We start from the raw sequence: 24,224 nt of genomic DNA, 5'->3' as shown, positions 1-24,224 counted from the left end.
TAGGATACTTAATTGGTTTAATGACACGGCCTTTGAACCTTGGTCAGCTGTCATCTCGGTGTCACCTGCAGAGGCCGGGGCTCCAACACTCACCCACCACCCACACAGTACATAGGGCCAGCCGGGCCTTAGACCTGTTGGGGGAATGCCTCCCTCGGGCTCTGCCTTGGGGGTGGGGTGGGGGCTAAGGCCATACTTGAGTGAGGGTATGTCCAGTCCATCCTGGCTCCTTGCGAGGGCGGTGGGAGTAGAGCATGCACCCCACCCGGTGGAGCCTGGAGCCCCCACAGGACACCCTTGAGGAGTAGTGCGCTGGGGGGTGCTATGGGCAGTATCGGGGACAAGGCCCAGCTCAGAGTCCAGGGGAGCTGAGCCTGCTGCCCGGCCCGAGGTGGGGACGTGCAGGTGCGTGTAGAAGTAGCAGCCATGGGGGTGAGGTTTGGGGCCAGGGTCACCAGGGCCGGGAGGAACCCCCAGGTGGATGAGGAGCCTAGAGGATAAGTCCTGCCCACCTCCTGGGAGTTCTGTGGCCCCAGGGCGAGGTGTCATGAAAGCCAGGAAGGGGCTGGGCGGGCTGGACAAGCCACAGCTCTGGTTTCAGGGGCAGGTGCATGAAGGGCCTGCATCTCCAAGTGGCTAGTTTGGCGCAGGTGGCCTGGGGCAGGCGGATGAGCACGGCCTGAGGCCCTGCTGAGCCCCAGGACCCACCATGCGCCATGAGGCCAGAGGCCGCCCCCAGCCCGCCACCGCCACCGTGTCCATGGTCCAGAACATACACACATACAAAAATAATACTCCGTGCACTGGGACCGGGCACCTCCTCAGGTGCGTCTCCCCCGCCGCAGGTGTGCTGGACCCGGGGCCGAGTCTAGCTGTCGTCCTCCACCCTCCTCTGGTTCTTGGAATGAAACTTGCTCATGAGCTCCTCCAGCTCCGACCCACCTTGCTGCTCCTGCGGGGAGGGCGCCTCAGTCCAGGGGGCCGGGGGCCAGAGAGGAGGGGGCAGGGGGCGTAGGGGGCGGCGCGGCCGGCTCACCTCCAGGACCGCCTTCTGCACGGTGAGCTGGCTGTACACGCGGATGCCCTCCTCTCCGCACACCTTCTTCAGCTCGTCCTTGTTGAGCGAGAAGAGCTGCGGGCCCGTCAGGATGCCCAGGTTCTCCACGATCCTGGGGGCGGGGCCGGCGGGAGTGAGGGTGGGGCCCCGGTGCACCCTGCCCCGCCCCCTGCCCGGTACGCTCCGCCCCCCACCCCTGCCCCACCCCCTGCCCAGTGCGCTCCTGCCCCGCCCCTGCCAGTAGCCCCGCCCCCTACCCCGTAGCCCCGCCCCTGTCCGGTCCGCTCCGCCCCTGCCCCGTAGCCCCGCCCCTGTCCGGTCTCCCCCTGCCCAGGACGCCCCGCCCCCGCCAGGTGTCCCCCGCCCCCTGCCAGGTGCGCTCCGCCCCCCCACTCCTGTCCCACCCCCTGCCCGGCGCGCCCCGCCCCCTGCCCGGTGCGCCCCGCCCCTGTCCGTTCCGCTCCGCCTCTGCCCCGTACGCCCCAACCCCTGCCAGGTGTCCCCCGCCTCCTGCCAGGTGCGCTCCCGCCGCGCCCGCTGCCCCCCCGCCCCGCCTCCTGCCCGGCGCGCCCCGCCCCTGCCCGGTACGCTCCGCCCCTGCCCCGTACGCCCCGCCGCTGCCCGGTGCGCCCCGCCCCTACCCCGTACGCCCCAACCCCTGCCAGGTGTCCCCCGCCCCCTGCCAGGTGCGCTCCCGCCCCGCCCGCTCCCCCCGCCCCGCCCCCTGCCCGGTGCGCCCCGCCCCTGTCCGGTCCGCTCGTCCTCTGCCCCGTCCGCCCCGCCCCTGCCAAGTGCGCTCCCGCCCCGCCCGCTGCCCGGTGCACACCCCCCGCCCCGCACCCCCCCCCCCCCCCCCCCGCTCTCACCGGGCGCTGAAGGCCTTGGCCTCCAGCCAGGCGCGGACCTCTGCGGGCCCGGACTCGTAGGTGAGCGGCAGGCCCACGGGCTGGCTGCGCTCCACGCGGAAGTTCCGCTGCGGCTGCGTCCTGATGTGGCTGATCCTCCTGATGAGCTCGTCGTTGACCTCGTCCATGTGGTGGATCAACTCTGCGGGCGGCGCCCCGCGCTCAGCCCCGCCCCAGCCGCCCCGACCCTCCGCCCGCCGCCTCCCCCCGGGCTCAGCCCCGGTGCCCACGTCCCCGGCCGCAGCGCCCCTCACCGTCTTTGTCCCCCGCGAAGCTCCGGGGCAGCTTGTGAGTGGGGCTGGAGGGACCCCAGTATTTCAGACCGGCCTGCGGGGCGGGGGTGGGGAGAGGGGAGCGGGTGGGGGCGCCGTCGGCTTCGGCTCCTCCTCCCTCCGCGCCCCTCCCCGGGCCGGCCCGCTGCCCCACCCCGCCCCCAGGGAGCATTCTGGGCTCGGGGCTCTGCACCCGCCCCTCCCCCTCTGTGCCCCACCCCCCTCCGCAGAGCGCTCGCTCCTCCGCTCACCTGATCCAGGGGGGCGTCCTCCAGCCGAGTCTCGTCCAGGATGTTGCAGGGCACGTAGCCCGCCTGGCCGCTGCGATTGCGAAGCTTCCACCACTGGTGGTCATCCTCCAGCACCTGCGGGCCGCCCCTCCGTCACCCCCGCTCACGGCACCCTGCTATGGGCGCCAGCGCGCGGGGGGTGGGGGCCCCCTTTACAGGGGCCACAGACGGTTACAGGCATTTCCTCCAAGGCGGCGCCTCCCCCAGCCCCGTGGGGCAGTCCCAAGTCCCCCCAGGAGCCCCTGTCCTGCCAGCGCCTCCCACCTCCCCCACCTGGCCTCAGCAGCAGCCTGAGCGGGGCCCTCTGGCCTTTGCACATAGACCACCCCCCAGGCCGCCCCACTTTCTGTCCTCGGGTGGATGGCCTGGATTCAGGGCTGACACCGAACAGACGGTGTCTCAAGGGGGCCCCTGGGTGCCTGTGAACCCTTGTGAGCCCTGGGTGCCTGTGAGCCCTGGCTGAGAGCTGGAGGGTCCCCCGCTCAGAGAAGGCCCCTCCTGCAGCCGAGCCCAGCCCAGCCCAGCCCAGAAGGCCTAGCTCAGCCCAGCCCAGGGGCCCTGCGCCCCCTCTGAGATCCCCGAGACGGGGAGGCCCCTGCACCCCGCGGTGCTGTGGGGGGGCTGTGGCCCCAGACTGGAGCCCAGGGTCGGGGGTCCGGGACAGGGTCTGGACAGGCAAGCCAGCGACGGGCTCCTGGCCCCTGCCCCCCCACCCCGGCCCCGCCTGCCCTATGCCCCTGAACAGCCGCCTCCAGCCCCTGGCCCTGCTCACCTCCAGGACCTCGTCCTTGAGCACTGACAGCTCGTTGGCGTTGCGGGCCGTGAAGTCATAGAGGATCCTGACATACTTGGCCATGGCTGGCGCGGGTGCGTAGCCCCTGCGTGGAACAGGAGGCTGAGGCCCGGGCGGGTGGGGAGCGGCTTCCCAGGTGCGAGCTCCTCCTCCAGCGCTCAGGGCGCCGAGGAGAGGCTGCGCGTCAGCCGGGAATGGAAACTGTGACAGCCCCAGAGCGCCTGGGGCCCCTGCACAGAGGTGGGGGCCATGCGGGCGGGGGTGGCCCAGGGGCCTGTGGGCACAGCCAGGCCTGCCCGGCCAGGGCTGTCTCAGGGGAGGCCAGGCCCCGCCCCCGGGACCCAGCGCCAGGCTAGCTCCCGGGAAATGACGGGGTCACCGCCATCCCCACAAGGGAGGAGGAGAGGCCACAGGCGGCACCCGGGCGCCCGTGGGGGCTGCCCATGAGCCTCAGGGGCATGGCGTGGGGGCCCAGCCAGCGCAGGGCAGGCCTGTGCTGCACCCAGGCTGGGCTGTCCTCTCCCGGCCAGTCCGGCCCCGGTCATCAGGGCAGCTCCTCGCTCAGCCACAGGCCTTGGGGACCCCACCCAGGGGAGGCGGCTGAGGCCTAAGTGGCCCGAGCCAGGACTGGCCGGGACGGACCGGCCGGGGGCTCGAGGTCAAGGGACGAAACTGTTTCTTCAAGCGCAGCCCTAGGCGGGTCCCTGCATGAGGCCGGGCATGAGGCTGGCAGTGGGGGCGCTGCGAGGGGGGCACCTGTTGAAGACGCAGATTTCAGCCCCCTCCCCTCCTGAAACTGAATCCTGGGCGATCGGGGCGGGGACAGGGATTGGCGAGGTTTAGGAAACTTGTAACCATGACTGAACAACACACAGCAGAAGACACAGAAGGAGACGATATATTCGGGTCCTGATTTATAAGTGGCTTTTGGCATTTTCTCTTCAGTTTTATATTATAAAGTCAGAACGAAAACCCGGTTCTTGTTTGGAAAAATGCTTTTTTGAGCGCCGTGAACGAGGCGCTGGCTGCCACCTGGTGGCAGCACACTTGTATCCAAGGCTCCGTGTTTCTGGGGGAACTTACCTGTGAGCCTGCGGGGAGCTGACTGCGGGGGGGATGTCTCCCGGAGGTGGACATGTGGGCTCAGATACCAGGTTGTGTTTGGGGGAGCTTCGAAAGGATAGCCGGTTTGCTGGGATCAGCTGTGGGAAGAAAGGACCGCGGGGCTTGGCGGGGGAGGGCGGGCTCGAGAGGGGCGGTGAGAGCAGGGACATGGGGGGGGCAGGGAGGAGGGCTGGGGCGGTGGGGGCACTGACCTCGTTCTCCGGGGCCTCCACTTCCCAGGGAGCGTCCTGCAGCACGTCCAGGGGTGGCTCCCAGCCGCTGTGGAACTTGGGCACGTACAGGGGCACCAGGGGCTCCCGCGGCCACTCAAAGCTGGAGATGGGGGGCCCTGGGGTGAGCATGCGCACCGCCTGGCAGGGGACCCCCATCCTGGCCCTCCCTGCCTTGTCCTGCTCCCGCACCGAGGACGAGTCCATGTCTCCCCGAGAGACTCCCACAGCATCGTCTCCTTGGGGACCAGGTGGCCTCGCAGGAAGCCCACGGCATCGCGGGAAAGCAGGGGGCTGGTGACGGAGCGGGCGATGTCTGGGCCCCCACAGGTGCTGATGATCTGGGGACAGTGGGGTTCAGAGGAGGCCCTGCCCACCAGACCCCAGGCCCAGCCGCCTCCTGGCAACACCACAGGCCGGCCTCACTCGCCACCTGGCCTCCAGGCCCCAGCTGCCTGCCCAGGGTGGGCCTCGGCCTCCCCAACCTCCACCCAGGGGCGAGCCTCCCCGGGGCCCTCCAGGCACCAGGTCCAGAGGTCCGAAGAGGAAGTGCACGAGTTCTGCAGCGCTGGGGTTCTGGATGTGCTTCTGCAGCTTGGCCTGGGGGGGGCACACGGGGTGGGGATGGTGCTGGGGATCTGGGGATGGGGGGCAGGAGGGACGCCAGAAACCCCAGTGTTGGTGCAGAGGGACAGACGGGGTGGGGATGGTGCTGGGATGGGGGGCAGGAGGGACCCCGGACCCCCCAGTGTTGGTGCAGAGGGACAGACGGGGTGGGGATGGTGCTGGGATGGGGGACAGGGACCCCGGATCGGCGCAGAGGGACTGGGAGGGGCCTGTGCACTCACGAGAAGGTTGATAGCCAGCTTGATCTTCTGAAAACAGTCGACAAACTGGGCCTCGGAGGGGGGCCGTGCCCGCAGCGTGAGGACCCCCTCTGGAATGCGGGGCCATGAGCTGGCCGGCCGTCACCGTCACCGGCCTCGCCCTCAGCAGCCCACCTCCTCAGACTGGACCTCCTGCAGCTCAGCGGCCCCCTCCCCGCCTCCCATCCCCCTGCCTGTCCCTCCCTCCCCCCCCATCCCCGCCAGTCCCGTGGAGCGCCCCCCTCCGCACCTGCTGGCCCCTTCTTCCCCTTCTTCTTCCCTTTCTTGCGCTGGTTCAGCTGCTTGAAAGCCTCTGCCGCCTTCTGCAGCCAAGCCACGAACCACTCGATGTCGTCCAGGGCACAGTTGAGGATTTGCTGGGGGTCAGAGGGAGGCGGGGGTCAGCCTCAGGCACCCCCAGCGCTGCAGAGACAGCCCGGCCCACTGTCTCTTGTCCCTGGGTGCTGGCTGGGGGCTGGAGGGGCCCCCCCGTGGGGCCCGGAGGTGGGGGCGCCACCCACCCCCCCGCCCCAAGACCCACCGTTTCCTTTTCTATCTTCTGGGCCAGCAGGGCTCGGGGCTCCTCATCCTGCGACTCCCGACGGCGGAAGCCTGACGGCAGAGGCAGAGACGGTGCTAGTGAGGAGCCGCCCCTCCCCCTCCCCCTCCCCCCGCCACCTCCGAATGTGGCCCCAGCCTGGGTCCACCATCCACCAGCAAACCTGGCTCACTGAGCGGCATCGGCGGGCCCACCCGGTTCTTGCTGGTTGGGGAGTCACTGCCGTAGCGCTGGAAGGGGATGGGGGCCGGGTCCTTGGGGGGGGGCAGGACCGACTGCCGCTGCCGGATCTTCTCCTGGTGGCCCCTGGACCGGGCAGGGGGAGGCCGGCTCAGCCTGGCCCCGCCCCCCACCCCCAGCCCGCAGCTGCCCCCCCACCCCCCACGCCTACTTCAGGGTCTGTGGCCGCATCTTCTTCCCTTGACGGCAGTCGGCCAGCGCGCTCTCGATGTCCTCATGCACCAGGTCCGCCTGGGAGGGGACACTGGGGCTCAGGCTGGCCCAGGCCCATGCCCCCCAGCCAGGCCCCGGCCCCTCCTCACCTCCACCTCGTCGCAGTAGAAGAAGTGGATGTCAGGTTTGCTCTGCTCCGAGTCCTGGCACACGAGCAGCAGCACCGAGGGGTAGCGCAGCTGGTTCAGCACCGTCTGGCTGTGCCGCACGGTGGGCAGCGGGAAGTTCTCCAGCTCCTCCTGGGGGACAGGGGGCTCGATGTGGGCGGGGCCGCGGCAGACAGGGGTACTGACCGGGCTCGCAGCCACGGGGCCACCTGGGCGGAGGGCACGACTTGCCAGCCAGCCCTGGGGTGTGCAGTGGACACAGACGCACACAGGGCTGCGGCCCGGTGGCAGACGCAGACCTAGACCCTGCCGGGCGTGGCTGCAGCCATGGCCACGCAGCCCTGGATGTGGCCCTGCCTCGGAGCAGACGAGCCCTTGCCCGGGGTGGACCGGTGTGTGTTGTGACGTGGCTCCGCTGGCTCCTCAGCCCGGGCAGTGCTCCCTGCCCTGCCTGCCCTCTGCCCTCCTCTGCCTGTCCCGCCCCCGCACAGAGGCCCAGCCAGCATCGGGGTCACTGTCCCCGGCTGCCCTCGCTGCCCTGCTGCTCGGGCACACCTGGGACTCTATGTCCAGCAGCCGCAGCGACTGATCGTTGACCTGCAGCAGCATCTCCTGCGTCCACACTTTCTCCTTGGAGCTCAGCTGCACCAGTTTCCGGATGGCGTCATCCACGGACACGATGGCCTCACTCTTGTCCATGATGAACGTGGCCAGGTGCTGGGAGCGGGCAGGTGAGCACTCTGAGGAGCCCTCCTGGCGCCCAGGATCCTGGGGGCCTGAGGGGCCGTGGCCAACCTCGGGAGCCAGGGAGGGGGGACGGCCCCTACCGCGGGGGTCTGAAGAAACACAGCCCCATCCCGGGGGAAGCCCTGTGCTCTGCCTTGACGGGTGCTGTGGGGGCCATGGGCATGCCCTGGTGAAACCTCTGGCTGCCCGTCCCAAACCATCCGTCACCCCACCTCCTGTCCTGTGCTGGACTCCAGGGGCGCCGGCATCCCTGGTCCCCCCGAGACCCGGCGCCGGCTTGCCATGGGGCCTCTGCGCGGCGAGAACCCGGTGTGCGACCCCACTCGTGCCGGCTCTCTCCTGCCACGGGGCTCCGCTTGGACCTGCTCTCCCTGCTCAGTTGCAGCAGCCCTCTCACCCCCTGGCCTGCCTTGGTCTCAAGGATCATGATCTGACACGACACTTCTCTGTTTAATCTCCTGGCTGCCGGGTTCGCTACTGCCTCCCTCGTGCCCGGGACGGTGCCTGGCGCACGGCAGGCCCTCGGCGAAGATGCGGGATGGGTGAGTGTCCGGAGCGTCACGTGTGCTGCTCGCGTGGGGTGAACCTCGGGGCCTGTGGCCAGCCCAGCCCTCCTTCTGGAACCTCCCTCCTTCCTCTGTCCCCAGGACTGGCTCAGGCTCCTCCTCCCTCCTGGCTCGTCCGTGTGTCCCACCGACCTTGGCCGAAGTCGGTCAACAGGCTAAGACAAGGGGATGAACCTGGTCTCATGCTCCAGGCGGACAAGCCGCAGCTGTAGCAGCGCTGGGAGAAGACGCTGGGCCATTTCTGACCTCAGAACAGCCTTCCTCCCCGGGAGACCTTGGGCGACGGAGAAAATCCAGACCCTCGCAAGAAAAGGCCAAAAAAAATCTGACCTAATGAAAAGTAAACATTTCTGCCTGGAAAAAAAAAAATACCGTGTACGAAGTAAAAAGAAAAAAAGAGTGAGACAGACACGCAGCAGATACGGTGGAGGCGAGTTTCCTTGACACAGAGACCGCCTTATGCAACGGCGGCTCCTCGTTCACGGCTCTGTTTTGTTCCGCGTGGCTGTGGGTACACAAGTGGCAAGTGGCAAGTACACGAAGGAGATCTGTGAACGCGTCCAAGGTGGGCACTGCAGGAAAACGTTGGCAAAGATCTGGCCGGAGAGCATCCCGGAGACTGAGCGTAACTAAGTCTAACACAGAAGGCCGGCGGCGGCCCCTTCGACGACAGGATTGCGGGGTGAAGCCGACTCCCCTGGCGCTGAGGGAGTCACGCCGGGTTCTCTCCCCTGTGCCCTGGCCGGGACGAGTGCCCGCGGGTCACGCCTGCAGGCTCGCTGCGGGGGGTGGGTGCCCGGGGGCAGCCTAGACACGCGCGCTCCCCCCACAGTTCAGGCACCCCCACTGCTCGGGGACAGACTGGGGCAGGAGGGGTCGGCCCGGCCTCGGCGCAGGGACGCGCCGCGGGGCACGGGGCGCACGGCAACGCCACCACGCCGCTGCCACCAAGCCTGCGGCAAGCCAGGGGTCCCTCCCCAGGGTGGAGAGCCCGCCAGGGGTGCTCTGGGCCATGGCGGGATTAGATTAGAAACCCGTAACAGGAAGATAACTCGCGGCCCCGCAAATAATGGGAAAGTGAGCAACCACAGTTCCACATCAACAGCTGACCGTCAGAGGTCGGGAGGGAAATGAGAAAATACTCAGAAAAAAAAAAAAAAAAAAGAAAGAAAGAAAATACCCAGAGACAAATGAAAACAAAAACACACACATCGGGATCCCTGGGTGGCGCAGCGGTTTGGCGCCTGCCTTTGGCCCAGGGCGCGATCCTGGAGACCCGGGATCGAATCCCACGTCAGGCTCCCGGTGCATGGAGCCTGTTTCCCCCTCCTCCTGTGTCTCTGCCTCTTTCTCTCTCTCTATGTCTATCATGAATAAATAAATAAATCTTTAAAAAAAAAAAACACACACACATCGTCGTTGTCGCGACCTGGGGAGGACAGGGGGCACGGCAAGCAGCCACGGCAGGGCCAGAGTTTGTGGCTGTAAATGGTCACCTGAACAAAGACCGGGTCAAAGGAGTCGCGGGGAAATCAGAAAATGTCCTGAACTGGATGACTACAAAGGTGTGTGCATGGGGCCCGGGGGGCGGGGGGGCGTCTGCCCTCAGCTCGGGTCACAATCCCGGGTCCTGGGATCGAGTCCGCATGGGGCTCCCCGGTCAGCGGGGAGCCTGCTTCTCCCTCTCCTCCCCTGCGCTCCCTGCTCGTGCTCTCTCCATCGCTCTCTCTCTCAAATAAGTAAATAAAATCTTTAAAAAACCCAACAAAACAAAAACGAACCCAAAACACTAAAGGAGTGCACATCAATCGTGCAGGATTTCGCTAAAGGAGTTTGTAATGCGAACTCTGACTTCTCAGTTAGGAAAGAAGGAATGTTTCCTGTCAGTGATCTACACATTTCCCATAAGAAACTAGAAAAAGGCAAATAAAACCCAGAGTAAGTGGAAGGAAAGAAGGTGAGAGCAGAAGCCAGCAAAGTACTAACCAGATAAACAATAGAGAAAAGTCACGGAAGCCCGAAGTTGGTTCTGAAAAAGTTAATGAAATTGATAATCCACTGCAAGATCGAGCAAGAAAAAAAAAAGAAAACACAAATCATCAATAACCAGACAAATAGAGGGGCCACCACGCATAAAAGTGAATTCACAGTCAAAAACCATCCGCAGAGAAAACCCCACGCTCACACGGCTTCCCAGGTGAGTCCTCGCAAGTATTTAAGGAAGGAATAAACAGGGTCTTTCACAAATTCTTTCTGAAAACCAAGGAGTAGGGAACTCTGTCCCGGGGTGTGATGAGGCCGCCGCAACTTCGCCCCCCAAATCTGTCGAGGCTTTACAGGAAAGAAAATGATAGACCGGCACCTCTCAGGACAGCAGTGCAAACAGGGGGGCAGGGCCCTAGCAAGCTGGCCCACCGACACGTGGGGAAGATCCCCGAACGAGCAGCGTTCCCCAGCACAGGGCGGGCCCCGCGCGAGAAGACTGAGTGGACGGCCGGGGCGGTCATCCCCGAGGTGCGAGGAGGCACCGACTGACGTAACGCCTTTCACACCAACACTGTCACGGAGGACGGAAGGAGCCTCCTGCGAGTGCACCGTACCCTCGGGCAGGGCAAAGCTCGCAGCCTGGGGCGCCGTGGGTGCCTCCTCCCGGGCATGCCGCTCTGCACCCCCCCACCCCGCCGTCCCAGGCGCCGGCCGGGCCCATGCGGCCCTGAGGTCCGGTGGCTCCAAATGAGGGTGATGCGCCCGATTGCGACAGCTCGTCGCCCATGTGGGAGATTCAGGGGACCTTTGGGCAAAGCACCCGGCAAACCAGTGAGCATCTCAGGATGCCCCGTCACCCTCCAGCCCGCCGCTCGGGGTGTCGGAAAGGCCCCAGGGGGAGGCCAGCGCCATGGACAGCAACGTCCCGGTCACCTGCCCAAGAGATGCCCGTGGCCTGCCCACCCTGGGGAAACCACCATGTCCGCGGGTGGGGAAGACGCCCGTTCATGTGGGGGTCCCTCGGCTTGCCTCAGTGCCAGTCAAAATCCTAGCAGGATGGGAGCCTGGTGGTGCTCAGCCGTTGAGCGTCCGCCTTTGGCTCAGGGCATGATCCTGGGGTCCCGGATCCAGTCCCGCATCTGGCTCCCTGCACAGAGCCTGCGTCTTCCTCTGCCTCTCTCTCTCTCTCTCTGTCTCTCATGAATAAATAAATAAAATGTTTTTTAAAAAATCCTAGCAGGCTCTTCAGGGGGCCAGAGGGGTGTTGAAATGTAAATGCAAGTCTAAGGAGCTCGGCATGGTGGAGAACATCTGAGAAGAAGCCATTTATGGGGCAGGACTCACCCTGCCTGGTTTCAAGCCCTGTAATAAAGCCAGAGGGAGGGGAAGGTCGCAGGACAGAGCAGGGACAGACCCACCCACGTTCCTCTCCCCACCTCTTGACAAAGGCACCAGGGCAATCGACGGGAGAAGGAAAGTCTTCTCAATGTCACTGCACGCTGCGACCGCGGACCATGAACCCCACGTGAGTCCCCCGCACAAACTGATCTCACGTGCATCATAGACCTAAATGTAAAAGCCTCAACTCAGAATTTCTAGAAGACACAGGAAGAGATCTTCAGAGCCGTGGGTCCCGCAATGACCACTCCCGGCCCCGCACAAAACTCCAACAAAACAACCCTAACCGCAGCTCAGAAAGTGGATGCGGTTGGACCCCAGCACGGTTGAACACAGCTATGCGTCCAAGCCAGGAAGCCGGGGTGGGTGGGTGGGGTCTCTGTGATCACGCAGCTGGCCAGCCGGCCTCCTGCCTCAGCGAGTTGCAAGTGTCCGCAGGGGCCAGGAAGCAGGGCCCCGCGGGGGTCCCCAGGCCCGGGCGCCGTGCAAGGCCATGTGCCCTGCAGCCCACGCTGTCGGAGGGCCTGTCCCACAAGTGTGTTTTCTTGGAATAAGGTCACGGAGCAGAACAGAGGTGTTGTGAACTATGTGGATTCAATTACGCGGGTGGGAGAGGGGGAGGCCCCAAAGCCACCCGCTCCAAGCTACAGGACGGAGCAGAGCTGCAGACGGCGCGGCGGGGACGCCCCGTGTCGCTAGGAACCCATGTCCCCGTGGCGTCCTGACCGCGGCGGCAGCGACACCAGCCTGGAGCAGAGCTGCACACCCTCCCCTCTGCTGGATGCTCACTTAGCAAAGGAACCAGCCCCAACTCTCAGCAGCCCTCCACTGCCGGGGCGCCTCCCGCATCCGGAGGGGCAGGCACGCCCGTGGATCAGCAACGAGGGCCCCGGGCCAGGGTCTTCCCACAGACTCGCCTGGACCAACGTCTGGAAGGGCGAAGGTCCCCCAGCCCCGAGACGGGGGGCGGAACTGCCTGGGAAGCAAGGGGACCCAGCCGACTCGTCCCCACTGGTGCCCCGCCCCAGACCCTGAGGCAGCAGCCTGGCACCAGGGCACCCACCCAGCACAGCCTGATTCAGGAGCCCAGGGACCTCCAGTGTCTCCGTGGACCTGTTGTGGAGACCAGGAACCTGAGGCGCACAAAGCACTGACTTGTCTGCCTCTGCGGGTGTGGCCGGTTCCATGGGGAGGAAGTCCTCATCTTCCTGATCCTGGTCCTTCCTGGTCCAGGCCCCCCCTTCCTGGTCCAGTCCCCCCCTTCCTGACCCAGGGCTCCTCCTTCCTGACCCAGGGCTCCCCCTTCCTGACCCAGGGCCTCCCCTTCCTGACCCAGGGCTCCTCCTTCCTGACCCAGGGCTCCCCCTTCCTGACCCATGGCCTCCCATTCCTGACCCAAAGCTCCCCCTTCCTGGTCCAGGGCCCCCCTGCCTTCGTCCTCGGCCCTTCCTAGCCCTGTTGTCCTGTAGGCTGGGACAGTGGTCAAGAACCAGGAAGGTCATTTAAAAACATGCTTCCTGAGATCTGAGTGTGAGTGGAGGCTGACCCAGGATGAAGAGCCCCTGAGCTGGCCGCTGGCCAAGGGCGGCTGGGCGGTACAGCCGCTCCCCGAGTCCATCCACACTGGCCACCCGAGGTTTACCTGCAGGAGGCGTGTCTGGGTCCCACCTTTTCCCTCCAAAGCCAGATCCTTGTTTGGGGCCAGGATGACAGCTTCCCGCCCACAAGGTTCCCATCAAGTGCTGCCGGACAGCACCCGAGCCTTGTCCTTGCCTCCTATGGCCCCCGGACTGTGGGCATCCCAGGGTCGGACAGGTGTGGGGCAGGCCCTGGCTCTGGCCGCCTGCTGTGGGGGTCATGTCTCCCCATGCCTCAGTTTCTCCCTCTGCCCGGGGACCCGAGGGGTGCTCCTTGGGAGCTGGCCTTACCTGGACGTGGTACTGGGAGGTCTCATGCATGATGATGTTGGAGTTGGAGTACTTCTTCCTCTGTTCTGAGCAGGGAGTCACCAGTCAGTCACCCCAGGGGGGCAGGACCCGCAGCCCTGAGTCCAGGTGGCACTGGACCCCCGGTTGGGCCACAGGGAGGGCGAGCGGAGGGGTGCCGCCGCCAGAAAGGACTCGAGGGTGTGGAATACGAGCGAGGGCCCTTTGTGGGCCGACGGCAAGCCTCCCTCCACCGCCAGGAGGCCCCGAGGAAGGACCCCCAGCTCGGAGCAGTGCGGGGGTCTGTGCCCGAGGGGTTGCGAGACGCTGAGCAGCTCTTCCCGCAGAGGCCCCCTGCCCAGCTGCCCGGGAAGGGTCCATCCAGGGCTTCCCCCCACGGCAAGCGCCGCCAGCTGACGTCTCCCGGCCCCTCGGGCCCCTCCTGGACGGGGCGCCGAGTCCAAAGGCACAAACGTGTGTCTGGGGGGGCGGACCAGGCCCCCCCAGCAGTGCCTGGACTCAGCGCAGCCTGGGCCCTGCCCCTCGGGCTATCCGGTTGCAGTGAGCGGGGCGGCCGAATCAATATTGATGGTCCCTGAATTATTAGTAAAGTCCTCTCTCCTTACGGGGAGGGAGGGAGGCGGGGACCGAGCAGCTGCTTCTCCGTGAGGGTCTGGGGCCCCTCTGGGCACCGAGGGCTGGCCTGCGTCCCTGCGGGGCCTGGCACAGCCTGGGGGAGGGGAGGCGGCCAGACCCCGGCGCCCATCCTTGAGCCTCACTCACCGAACAGGTCCTTGGCACTCATCTTGGTCACACCGTCAGACCGGCCCAGGCTGCCGCTGCAGGGGAGGGGCTGGTGAGGGCGAGGCCCACACCGCACCCCTCCCTGGGGACTGCCCAGCGCGTGGGGGTGGGGACTCACTTGGCAGCACCGGGGCAGCAGCTCACAGACCCCAGCTGGCTCATGGCGTCTTTGGTGGTGGCCGGTGACGAAGGGGAGCCTCGTGGCCTGAGTCCAGGGCCTAGAGCCCGGCCCCCACCTGAGTGGACAGGGCAGCCGAGCTGATGCCTCCCCGGGGCCTGGTCGGTGGCTTCCCTGCTCCCAGGGCAGGACCTCGTCTCGGCTTCCTCCCAGCCCAGACCTAGAGGCTGCAGCCCTGCCGTCCTGGACAGACTGCCCCAGGGCTTGGGCACGGTGTCCTCGGGAAGCAGACACAGCAGGACCTCCCAGCCCACGTCCCCCATCTCACCCCAGGCCCTCGGGCTTCCACAGGGAACCCCAGGCTGTGCCGGTGGAGGAGCCCCTCTCCCAGGCTGCCTGGGGTGGGCCTGCAAGGACAGTGTCCTGGGGGCTCAGAAAGGGGACCAGGGAGATGCCACACGTGTTCAAGGGTCCTGAGGCAGGTGGGAGCCAATACGAGAGGAAGGTAGCCCAGGACGAGACTGGACCCGGGATGGGGTCAGGGGGCAGGCAGCAGGGGGCAGGTGTGGCCTTGGAGACCCAGAGCCCAGAACAAAGTCTGGAGGGAGCACACCTCAGGGGGGTGAGCGGAGCCTGGCGCCCCCGAGCCAGACGAACACGTGCCCCCTGGGACCCCTGGCAGGGCTGTCCCTCAGTGGGGACCTCCGTACGTGGGGCCTGCCAGGGTGGGTGGTCACAGGCCGGGGGGGCTGGGCTCTGAGGGCAGGGAGCACCCCAGGACTTTCTGGTTTGACAGAGAGGGTTTTGAGGAGGCGTGAGGGGCCTGGGAGCTTCGGGTCACCCCTCCCATGTGTCACCGAGGGGCCCGGCTCTCTCGGGGTGGGTGGGAGTAGGGGCTTGGTCAGATTCCTCCGACCACGTAGCCGTGGAGAATGTCCGGAATGCCCATGACCTCAGCGAGTGAGCCGAGTGTTTGCTCACTGGGACTCCTGGCGGGCCGAGCCAAGGGCACGGGGCACATGTGTCCGGCACACGCACCTGGGCGAACCCCAGGCCTCGGGGCGCACGTAGACACACACTGGTTACGACCCCCCACCCCGTCCTCGGGGCGGCTCTCTGCAGGACCGGCCGGAGAGCTGAGGCCAGGTGCTGGCATCTGGGTCGGGGCACAGCCGGAGGAGGGGCCACCACGGGCGCCTGGCTCCCGTCAGCTGACCGGGGCAGGGGAGCCCGCAGGCCCAGGGGTGGGAGCAGCCCGGGGCCCAGGCTGCCCTTTGGTTTCACTGTGGCCATTTTCCGGGTGCAAAGGGAGGGCCGAGCAGGGTGCCTGGTTGGGCAGCAGAGGAGGCCCCAGCAGGGCAGGGAGGGTGGAGGAACCAGCTCCAAGTTCAAATTCCAGCTCACAGCCAAGTGACCTTGGGGAGGAGTCAGCTGAAGGCCCAGAGGCAGCCGGGTGGAGCCCTGGAATGGGGGAACACCCCGGCCCTGGCGGTGCCCAAACCTGGTAGGTAAGGAGGGACAGGCGGGGAAGCCTGGGTGGGGCAGGGGTGGGCTCCAGGCGCGCTGGGGAGACTGGGCCAGGTGGAGGGCAGGCCACGGAGGCCCCGTCCTAGGCAGGAGGGGGGCCTGGGCCGCAGAGGCCGGGGCGGGGCGGGAGGGGGACTGGGAGGAGCAGTGCAGAGGTGGGGATGAGGGGCGCCAGGACCGCTCCTGCTGGGGCTGGCCCCACCCGGACCGGGGGCACCTGCGGGCCTGCCTGCCCTCCTGCCCTGCCGCCAGGGACGCCTCCATGCGTGGGCCCCCCAGGCCAGCCTGGCCCAGGGAAAAGGGACCCAGAGGAGCTTCAGCTCAGGCCCGGCAGCCCAGCTCGCAGCCTCCTCCGCCTTGAAACGCCCACACCCCTTGACCCCAGCCTGATGCTTCTGGCCCGGATTCTCTGTGGGCTGAAACAGCCAGGAAGTGCCCTCCTGCCCCCACCCGTGGGGAGCCACTGGCTCCCCTCAAGTGTTGGCCACAAAGGAAGCCCCAGCCTGTCCCGGGAAAGGGGGCTGGGGCCCTTGAGGGACATGGGAAACCCCCTTCCCACCCCGGTCCTGGAGGAAGGGGTTCTCTCCATGGAGCCCCAGGGCCGGGAGGCGGCCGGGGCCTTAGGTGCACCCAGGGCCGCCCCAGGACAGGCCGGGCATGCCAGGCCCCCACCCAGCTCCTGGCCACGGGTTCGGGGCGGCCCTGTCGCACCCCAGTGCCTCTGACGGCTGGGCCCATGGACTCCGGCCAGAGCCCCCAGTCTCGCGGCCAAGCCAGGAAACTGAGGCCAAGCCGGACTACAGGTCGGCAGGTGGGGGTGCGCTGGGTGGGGCCCCGGGACGCTCACCTGCTCCTGCGCCCGACGCCCGCGCCGCCCGTGGGCCCCTTGTCGGTGCGTCCGTCCGCCCGTCTGTCGGCTCCTCGCCTGGGCGCCCAGGCTCGGCAGCGGGAGGGACGCGCGGCTGGGCCGGGCCGGGGCGGGGCGCGAGGAGGAACCTGAGCGGCAGGTTAGAGACCAGAGCCGGCGGGCGCGGGGGGAGGGGCGGGGGCGCGGCATCCTGGCTCGGCCCCGCCCCGGGGCTCCCTGCGGACGGTCCCCAACAGCCGCCAGTCAAGGGGACGCGGATCGGGAGCCCCTCGCTGTGGGGCCGTATGGGGCGAGCGAGCAGGGTGAGGCTGGGACCCTCCTGGCGCAGAAGCCCCTCCTCAGCTGGCCCCTGGGGCCGGGGTCCTGGGGGTCAGGCTGCAGCGTGGGCGCGTGTCCAAGACCCTGCACCCCGACTGCCCCAAGCGGGAGACCCTGGTCTTTGTGCAGCCCCAGCTCCACTGCACGCGCTCTGGAGGCCTGGGCGCCATGGGGGGAGAGGACAAGGGAGGGGGGCTCCAGGCTGTGGCCCCTCCTGAGGCCCAGGCCTCACCTGTACCCGCCGCGTGGGGGCAGGTGTCCTTCCTCCTGGCCTGACTCCCCTGCCTCAGCCAGCTGGGCGGAATGAGATGAAGGGGCAGAGGCCTAGTCCCAGCAGTGCAGGGCACCCCCAGGTGGCAAGCGAGGACCCACAGGCTCTAGCTAGCGTTCCCGGGGTGCACCAGGGGGCGGGGGCCCAAGGGCAGCTGGCCGGGGCGGAGCACTTCCTGGGGATCCCCCTGGGGGGTTGGAGGCACGTTCTGCCCTGGTAGGTCACCAGCACCGCAGGGCAGCTCTCCCCACCTGCCCACCTGCTGAAGCACCACAGGTGAGCCTTCCTCTGGGGCCCAGCCCTGCCCCCCAGCCCTTGCGAGCCCCGGCTTCCTGGTTCTGTTCCCGATGCTGCTGAGCACCCACAAGGGAAGGCCAGGGCCTGCCCTCGTCCTTGCCGGAGCCTGAGCCTGGGAGGGCAAAAGGTGGGAAGGCACGCAGGGAGCAGATGAGGTGGGCACTACAGACTTCTGAAACTGAAGTGACTGTCGTCAGAACAGGGGCGCTAACCCCTGTCTGGGGTCCCAGGCTGGTGGTAGCTGCCTAGAGCCGTGGTGTCCTCCCTGGACGGGAGACTGACACCTCTGTGTAGCCAAAGCGACGGACGTGAGTGTCAGAGCCTGGCCTGCATCCTCGGCAGGAGGTCATGAACCCTCAGGGCCCCAGGTGTCGGGGGCTAGGGCCTGCAGGGGAGCTGGCGGAGGGCAAGCGCACCGTCCGGCCTTCCCAGGTCCGCGGAGGGCGTGCCCACCATCAGGGGTGCAAAGCCCCGCTGCACAGGCACACAAGCGCAGGTAAGCACAAGGGCATCTACGCGGGCAGGGGACAGGGCTCCTGGAGGACACACCAGTGGAGGGCGTGCTCCCACCCCTGGCTGAGGCCCGTCCCTGCAGGGGTCTGGGCGCACCCCGGGGCCCGGCCGTGCTGCCTTCTGGGGGGAAGCACTGTGCCCGTGGTTCCTGGGGGATGCCTGGGTGGGGTGTGCTCCTGAGGATCCAGAGAGAACCCCGAGGAGGCAGGTGTCCTTAGCTGGGAGAAATCCGGGGGGGTAGAAACATTTATTTCGACAATATGGGGCAGAGAAAACACCTGGATACGCAACTCCTAACACAGACAGTGCGCGACAGACACACGGACGGAAGCCGCTGGGAGCCCGGAGCCCTGCAGGACAGGGTGCCTCCGCACAGGTAGCCCGCGGCCGGGCAGTGGCGGGTTCCAGAATGCCTCCTGCAGAAGCCCCGGGGACCGGGGACCCCCCAGCACACACACAGCTCGCAGTTCTTGTCTTTCTGCTGCAAAGCCGAGTGCACGTCCCGCGGGACTTGGCCTGTCGTGAGCCGTGGGGCCCCGGCTCCCCGCGCACCAGTGTGGAAAGCGCGGATGCCAGCAGTTGTGAGAGACTGCGCGGCACCGACGACACCGTGCACCACCGGAGCCTGCCCGGCCGCGGCCAGCAGCCCGGCCGCCCAAGGGAGCCAGCGCACACAGCCGAGCAACCGGGGGCTCCGTCCGGAGCCATCCGGGGGGGCCGGGCACCGGCGGCCTAGCTGACGAAGGCGGCAATGGCCACCAGCTGCAGGGCGGCCTCCAGGCCGTGCAGCGCCAGGCGCGTGGCACCGAGGATGGAGTCGGCCTGCAGCACCAGGGTCTGCCAGAGCAGGAAGTGGGTGGACAGCAGGGCGCCCCCCGCGGTAAGGACCAGGCTGATGGCCAGCGGCACCTCCGCCTCCGTCAGGTTGCCCTTGGTGCCTGGAGAGCAGAACAGACGCGCGAGTGGGCACCGGGTCAGGACGCCCACCGAGCCCTGCGTGTGCCCGGGAAGGCGGCAGCTCATCACCGGCACGGCCTCCAGATGCAGGCCTGAGGGCCTCCTGGAAGAGGTGCTGTTGTGGCCACCACGTCACGTGTGAGCGGTCAGAAAGCAAAGTGCCACAAGGGGCTGCGTTCTCCTCGTGACGGCAACAGCCAGCTGCAGCCATGATGTTCCATCTCCGCCTCTGGGTCCGCTGTGGGCATGGGAGAGGGGACTTGGTTTTCTAAAAGTGGTCCCAGTTGCTTTCTGACACCTTTCTCTAATTCCAAGTGGGTGGAGGAAGTTTCTTTTAAAGTTTCCAGGGATCCCTGGGTGGCGCAGCGGTTTGGCGCCTGCCTTTGGCCCAGGGCGAGATCCTGGAGACCCGGGATCAAATCCCACGTCGGGCTCCCGGTGCATGGAGCCTGCTTCTCCTCCCACTGCCTGTGTCTCTGCCTCTCTCTCTCTCTGTGACTATCAAAAATAAATAAAAATTAAAAAAAAAATAAAAATAAAATAAAGTTTCCAAAAACAGGGGATCCCTGGGTGGCGCAGCGGTTTGGCGCCTGCCTTTGGCCCAGGGCGCGATCCTGGAGACCCGGGATCGAATCCCACATCGGGCTCCCGGTGCATGGAGCCTGCTTCTCCCTCTGCCTGTGTCTCTGCGCCTCTCTCTCTCTGTGACTATCATAAATAAATAAAAATTAAAATTAAAATTAAAAAAAAAAAAGTTTCCAAAAACAAAGCACCTGGGCGGCCTTCGCTCAGGGCATGATCTCAGGGTCCTGGGATGGAGCCCCACATGGGGCGCCCTGCTCAGTGGGAAGCCTGCCTTTCCTCCCTCTGCTGCTCCTCCCACTCCTGCTCTCTCTCTCAAAATAAATAAGATCTTTTAAAAAAAAATTTCCAAAAATATTTTTCTCTGGGCTAAGGGCAATTCTGGAGTGCGTTGGGCACACCCGTAAAACACAACTGGGGATTCTACGAACGGGTCAGTCACAGGAAACGCTGAGCCCCGGCTGCTGGAGGGGAGCCGGTGCCCCGCGCCACCTGCCGCCCCAGGGGTGTGGGCTCGTCCGCGCCAGCGATGCCCACAGGCCCCCGCAGTGCTGCGGGGGTGACAAGGGCACGTGCCTGCGTCTTCGCTGGTGGGCGTCGGCGTCGCTGGTGCAGGTGGGCGGGACATGCTGCTGTGCCCGGGCGGGGTGCAGGGCCGGGGAGCCAGCTGTCGGTCGCCACCAGCTCTTCCTGTGCGGGTGCTCCTACACACGGTAGGCGCCCGCTGCGGAGCGCCAGAGGGTGGCCTGCGGCGGCGCGGGAGGCAGAGAGGGCCGGAGGCCTGCACCCCGGTGGGGCCCTCTGTGGTCGGAGAACACAGTGGGGAGCAGCCCGTGGGCCCCGGGGGTGGACGGAGAAGGCTCCGCCACCCCGTTGGGGCCGAGACAGAAACTGCAGGTGCTTCTCCTCCAGGCTGCTGAGGCCAAGGGCAGGGGAAGGAAGGAGGGGAGGGGACTCGGGGCCCTGGTCAGCTGGCCAGGCTGCATTCTGGCCTCAGCGTCTCTGCTCCCCCGTGGCTTCGGGGGGACAGGCTTCCACGTGGAAGCTCCCCCCTCCCCCCGGTGCCGCTGCGGTTCTGCCTCTTGAACAAGGCTTCTGAATACATGGATCCTCAAGGACATCGTACGGCGAAGCCCATAAGTGACCAAGCGGAGGACACCAGTGACTCCAAGAACCCCATTGTAAGGGGGGCCTGTTTCGAGGCCGCCAGCTTGGGGGCTGGGAAGTCTGCAGCCCCCATACTACGTGGTCTTGCGTCCACTCACCAAGATATAACCGAGCCACTTCCAGAATCCCCGTGAGGAGCAGCAGACTCAGGTCGAGCACCAGGTAAGGATAAGGATAAGTGAAAACCTGACCTGCAGAGCAGTGGGCAACAGGGCGGGGGCCCAGTTACGGGGCTGTTGCGGGCCACAGCGAGCACACCTCACCGGGCTCCGCGACGAGGACTCACTTTTATATATGATCAGGAGCAGCGTGGCCAGGAAATACAGGGCATCATACGCCCCACTCAGGCAGAGCAGCATTTGCAGAGACACGGACGAGAGCTGGCGGCGGCGGTTAAGGACTTGCGGGGGACCCAGCGGGGGCCCTGCCCGTACAGCCACCTGCCCGGTGCTCAGGGGCGCCCTGCCTGCGGGCCTTCCACCCAGACTCCTGGCACCCCGGGAAATGTTCTAGCCTGGAGCAGGAGGGTCGGCCTGTCCCTGGCGACTGCGGGCGGGACAGCCTTGGAGCACCAGGCTTCCCCGGGCCCCGGGGACAGGAAAAATGACTTTTTTTCATTTTCTTCAAAGAAAATATTCTTTTTTCATGCAGTTAAACATCTACCAACCTTCCCTGAGTGCCGTACCCCTCAGGTCCGCGTGCGGTACAGGGGGTCTGGGAGTCCAGGGTGAGGGGTCCGGGCTCTCTTGCTCCGGGCAGCTGGGGGGGGGTGCAGACCCCCCCCAGACCCCCCACTCGAGGTGCAGGGCCGTGGGGGAGGCGCGGAGCCAGCGCACCTGTTAGTGAACGTCCCTACCGCTTCAAATGGAATTTCTACTCAGAACTCATAGAAAAGGTGGGGGCGGGCGCTCAAGGGAGCAGAAAGCAGGAACTCGGGAGCTGCCTTCAGGTGTGCAGGGGACCATCCTGGGGCGGCCCGGGGACATGGGGACACCGCAGAAGGATACCATCGTGGACGATGCTCTCCCTGCAAGAGAAAGCACGGGAGTCGGTGAGGCCCCGGGTCCAAGCTGGGCTCCCCCGGGCCGTTCCCAGTGCGACGGGGGACCCGGCTCGTCCCTGTACCCCGTACGGGCAGACAGAGCCCCCTCTCCCCGGGCCGGCGGCCAGATCCCCTCCAGCAGCTCAGCATCCGTCCCCCAGGAGGAGCGGGCAGGCGACGGCCCCCACCCGCTGCTTCCTGCCTCCTGCCCCCCACGGAATCACAGGGGGCCTTTCCTGATGCAGAGCCACGTCTTTTCCTTCGTAAATGACGGCGGTCGGTTGCTCTCCTCGGGACTTTTACACGTGACCCCAAACCCACGCAGGAACTTCCTGAAGCGGCGGCCCCATCTCTTCCAACGGCGCGCCTCTGGGACCGTCTCGTGCAGCGTCTGGCTTCCCCTCATCTCTCCCCTCATCGCACGAGGACACCCCCTCTCCCCGCAACAGTCTTCGTGATCACACGTTTTGAGTTTGCTTCGATGAATCCTCCAATCGAACTGTCCCGGGGCAGGTCCCTGTCTCAAGAGGCACGCTCGTGGCACAACTGGGACAGGTGGAAATGCCACTAAGAACTCAGACTTGGGCCACAGGCCCTGGAGGAGGCTTGAGCGAGCAGGACGGGGCGCGAACAGCCGGCCGCGCTCCATCGGGGGGAGCTCTCAGCAGCGGTGGGTTTTTGTGGGGACGTGAGGGCAGATGCGGGCGTCCTGTGGAGCGTCGCTTGGCAGGGGTCCCAAACGGGTGAGCACGCGGATGGGAACAGACTCAGAGCCCAGCGTCAGGGGCGGCATGCCGGGCAGGGACCGGGAGGCTAGACGGGTGCCGCCGGTTCCGGGCACCGGCTCTCAGAACCCACTCATGCCTTTCCAGGCCCGCTGAACTCGGCCGCCTGGACACTGGCTGTTACTTGGGTGGATTTCACATCAAGTGGGGTTTCCCCCTTGATTCTTCTCTTGAAGGTTGGCTTCAGACACCGCAAACCTACGTGCCAGCCAACTACAATCACAGATCAGACCGCGGGGGCTCAGGGCGGAAACGTTGCGTAAAGCCTTAGGTGATACAGGACGTAAATGACTAACACTGAAGGTGGCCGCAGTCCGGGTGGCTCCTTCCCGAGCTCGGACCTGCAGGAGCTGCTTCTAAGCGTGGCCATGGCCTCAGGACTGAGCGGTTTTTGCCAGCGAGTTGCAGGAATAACAATACGGCCGTGAACAGGTGTCTGGGAAGAACAGGTGCGCCCCGAGGTGCTATGCCAGCGTCACAGGCCCGTTCCGTTCCGGGGGGAGCTCTCCTTTCAGCAAATGAAGACACGGCGCATTGCCGGGGCCTTCCGCAGAGGGGGGCCGCAAGCGAGAGCCCAGCGCCCTGCTGCCGGCCGGCCCCGTTTCCTGGCTCCAAACCAGAGGAGGAAATTCGGGGCCCGAGCGACACAGCTGCCGCCCGCTGCTGCCCTGCCTCCCCGTTACACACGGTGCATACCAGAGCTGTCGGGTTTGCGGAGTGCTGGGTCCCATGCCGGACACAGTGACGCCGGGACCCTGGTGACCCCACCAGCAGGAGCAATGCCTGCAGCCGGTGAGGCCTCCGCGGCCCAGTGGGAGGGGCACTGGCGGTGCCAGCTCTCACAGGCCCACGTTGCCTGGCACCGTCCTGCACACAAGCAGCTCGACTGACAAGCTCCTGCGCTGGCCCGGGCTCCCGACCCGTCACCCTCTGCAGTGCAGCTGCCACAGCCGGCCGGGCTCCAGGGGGACGCTCAGAGCCGCCGGCTGGGGTCCAGGGCAGCACGCACGCAGCCCCCCAGGGCTGGCTGTGGGAGATGGGGGCACCCCCTGGGGTCAGCGGAGGGGCACGGGGCACCCACTAGGGTCAGTGGAGGGGGGGATGGGGGGCCGCCCCCAGGGTCAGTAAAGGGAGATGGGGCACCCCCCAGGGTCAGCCAAGGGGCACGGGGCACCCACTAGGGTCAGCGGGGGGAGGAAATGGGGGCCTCCCCCAGGGTCAGCGGAGAGCATGGGGCACCCCCAGAGTCAGTGGAGGGGGAGGATGGGGGGCCGCCCCCAGGGTCAGCAGAGGGCTCGGAGCATCCCCCGGGTCAGCGGGGGCAGGTGGGGCCCCAGGGCCGGCACAGCCGGGCGTCAGCGCCGAGGGGCAGGGCGGCGGGAGGACACGAGGCGCCGAGACCCCGACCGCGAGCCGCCGCCTGCCCGTCCCCGCGGGAGGAGGCGGGACCGCGCCCGCCCCGGAGCGCCCCCGCCGGGCCCTGCCCTCACCTCGCCGCGCGGCAGCCATCTTGCCGCCCGGCCCCGCCCGCCGGGTCCGCCGCGATCCCGACAGCCTCTCGGCTCCGCGCTCTTCGCGACCCTTCGGCCATTTTCGCCTCTGCTCGCGAAGGGGCTGCCGCGCTTCGGGAGTCGATTCCGATCCGCGGCCGAGGCCCGTTCAGCGCGTCCGGCAGCGCTCGGGCGCCTCCGTAGAAGAGGAGGCGGAGAGCCGAGGC

The 24,224-nt window shown here is 66.7% G+C and overlaps 2 protein-coding genes across 6 annotated transcripts; both read right to left on the bottom strand.

Moving 5' to 3' along the window:
• On the bottom strand, positions 1–16,739 carry EPS8L2 (EPS8 like 2). Of its 2 annotated transcripts, XM_025452553.3 has the most exons (21): positions 16,555–16,739; positions 14,181–14,298; positions 14,042–14,097; positions 13,262–13,326; positions 7,192–7,353; positions 6,619–6,768; positions 6,468–6,547; positions 6,240–6,382; positions 6,059–6,129; positions 5,768–5,894; positions 5,500–5,588; positions 5,177–5,251; positions 4,844–4,992; positions 4,634–4,754; positions 4,401–4,519; positions 3,297–3,402; positions 2,486–2,599; positions 2,217–2,289; positions 1,924–2,104; positions 1,037–1,169; positions 1–952 (listed from the first exon to the last, which is right to left on the bottom strand). In XM_025452553.3, exons 2-21 carry the CDS (start codon positions 14,222–14,224, stop codon positions 869–871), a joined length of 2,142 nt encoding a protein of 713 aa, XP_025308338.1. In that variant the 5' UTR covers positions 14,225–14,298; positions 16,555–16,739; the 3' UTR covers positions 1–868. The 2 variants fall into 2 exon arrangements, with proteins under 2 accessions (XP_025308338.1, XP_025308339.1); XM_025452554.3 differs by lacking the exon at positions 16,555–16,739 and having other exon boundaries at positions 13,262–13,321; positions 14,181–14,264.
• Positions 16,740–18,202: 1,463 nt separating this feature from the next.
• TMEM80 (transmembrane protein 80) lies at positions 18,203–24,224 on the bottom strand. Of its 4 annotated transcripts, none has more exons than XM_025452648.3 (5): positions 23,998–24,054; positions 21,688–21,707; positions 20,967–21,060; positions 20,779–20,871; positions 18,203–18,912 (listed from the first exon to the last, which is right to left on the bottom strand). In XM_025452648.3, the coding sequence occupies exons 1-5, from the start codon at positions 24,014–24,016 to the stop codon at positions 18,707–18,709; spliced, it is 432 nt and encodes a 143-aa protein (XP_025308433.2). In that variant the 5' UTR covers positions 24,017–24,054; the 3' UTR covers positions 18,203–18,706. The 4 variants fall into 4 exon arrangements, with proteins under 4 accessions (XP_025308433.2, XP_035557335.2, XP_035557337.2 ...); XM_035701442.2 differs by lacking the exon at positions 18,203–18,912 and adding an exon at positions 19,436–20,314 and having other exon boundaries at positions 23,998–24,224; XM_035701444.2 differs by lacking the exons at positions 18,203–18,912; positions 23,998–24,054 and adding exons at positions 19,436–20,314; positions 23,204–23,961.

Source organism: Canis lupus, chromosome 18 (assembly GCF_003254725.2).
Source record: "Canis lupus dingo isolate Sandy chromosome 18, ASM325472v2, whole genome shotgun sequence".
In the NCBI taxonomy this organism is placed as follows: Eukaryota; Metazoa; Chordata; class Mammalia; order Carnivora; family Canidae; genus Canis; species Canis lupus.
This window is presented reverse-complemented; position numbering and strand designations above follow the sequence as displayed.

What these genes read in the sequence shown, in the direction of transcription:
- EPS8L2 (XM_025452553.3), bottom strand. Translation starts at nt 14,224, where the DNA reads ATGAGCCAGCTGGGGTCTGTGAGCTGCTGCCCCGGTGCTGCCAA. An exon ending in TGCTGGACATAGAGTCCCAG is followed by an intron (nt 6,769 to 7,191) that starts GTGTGCCCGAGC and finishes CCTGTCCCCCAG; the next exon opens with GAGGAGCTGGAGAACTTCCC. An exon ending in GCCAAGGCCTTCAGCGCCCG is followed by an intron (nt 1,170 to 1,923) that starts GTGAGAGCGGGG and finishes CCCCGCCCCCAG; the next exon opens with GATCGTGGAGAACCTGGGCA.
- TMEM80 (XM_035701442.2), bottom strand. An exon ending in GCTCCTGATCATATATAAAA is followed by an intron (nt 20,872 to 20,966) that starts GTGAGTCCTCGT and finishes ACTGCTCTGCAG; the next exon opens with GTCAGGTTTTCACTTATCCT. An exon ending in AGTGGCTCGGTTATATCTTG is followed by an intron (nt 20,315 to 20,778) that starts GTGAGTGGACGC and finishes CTCCGACCACAG; the next exon opens with AGGGCCCCACCGGGGTGCAG.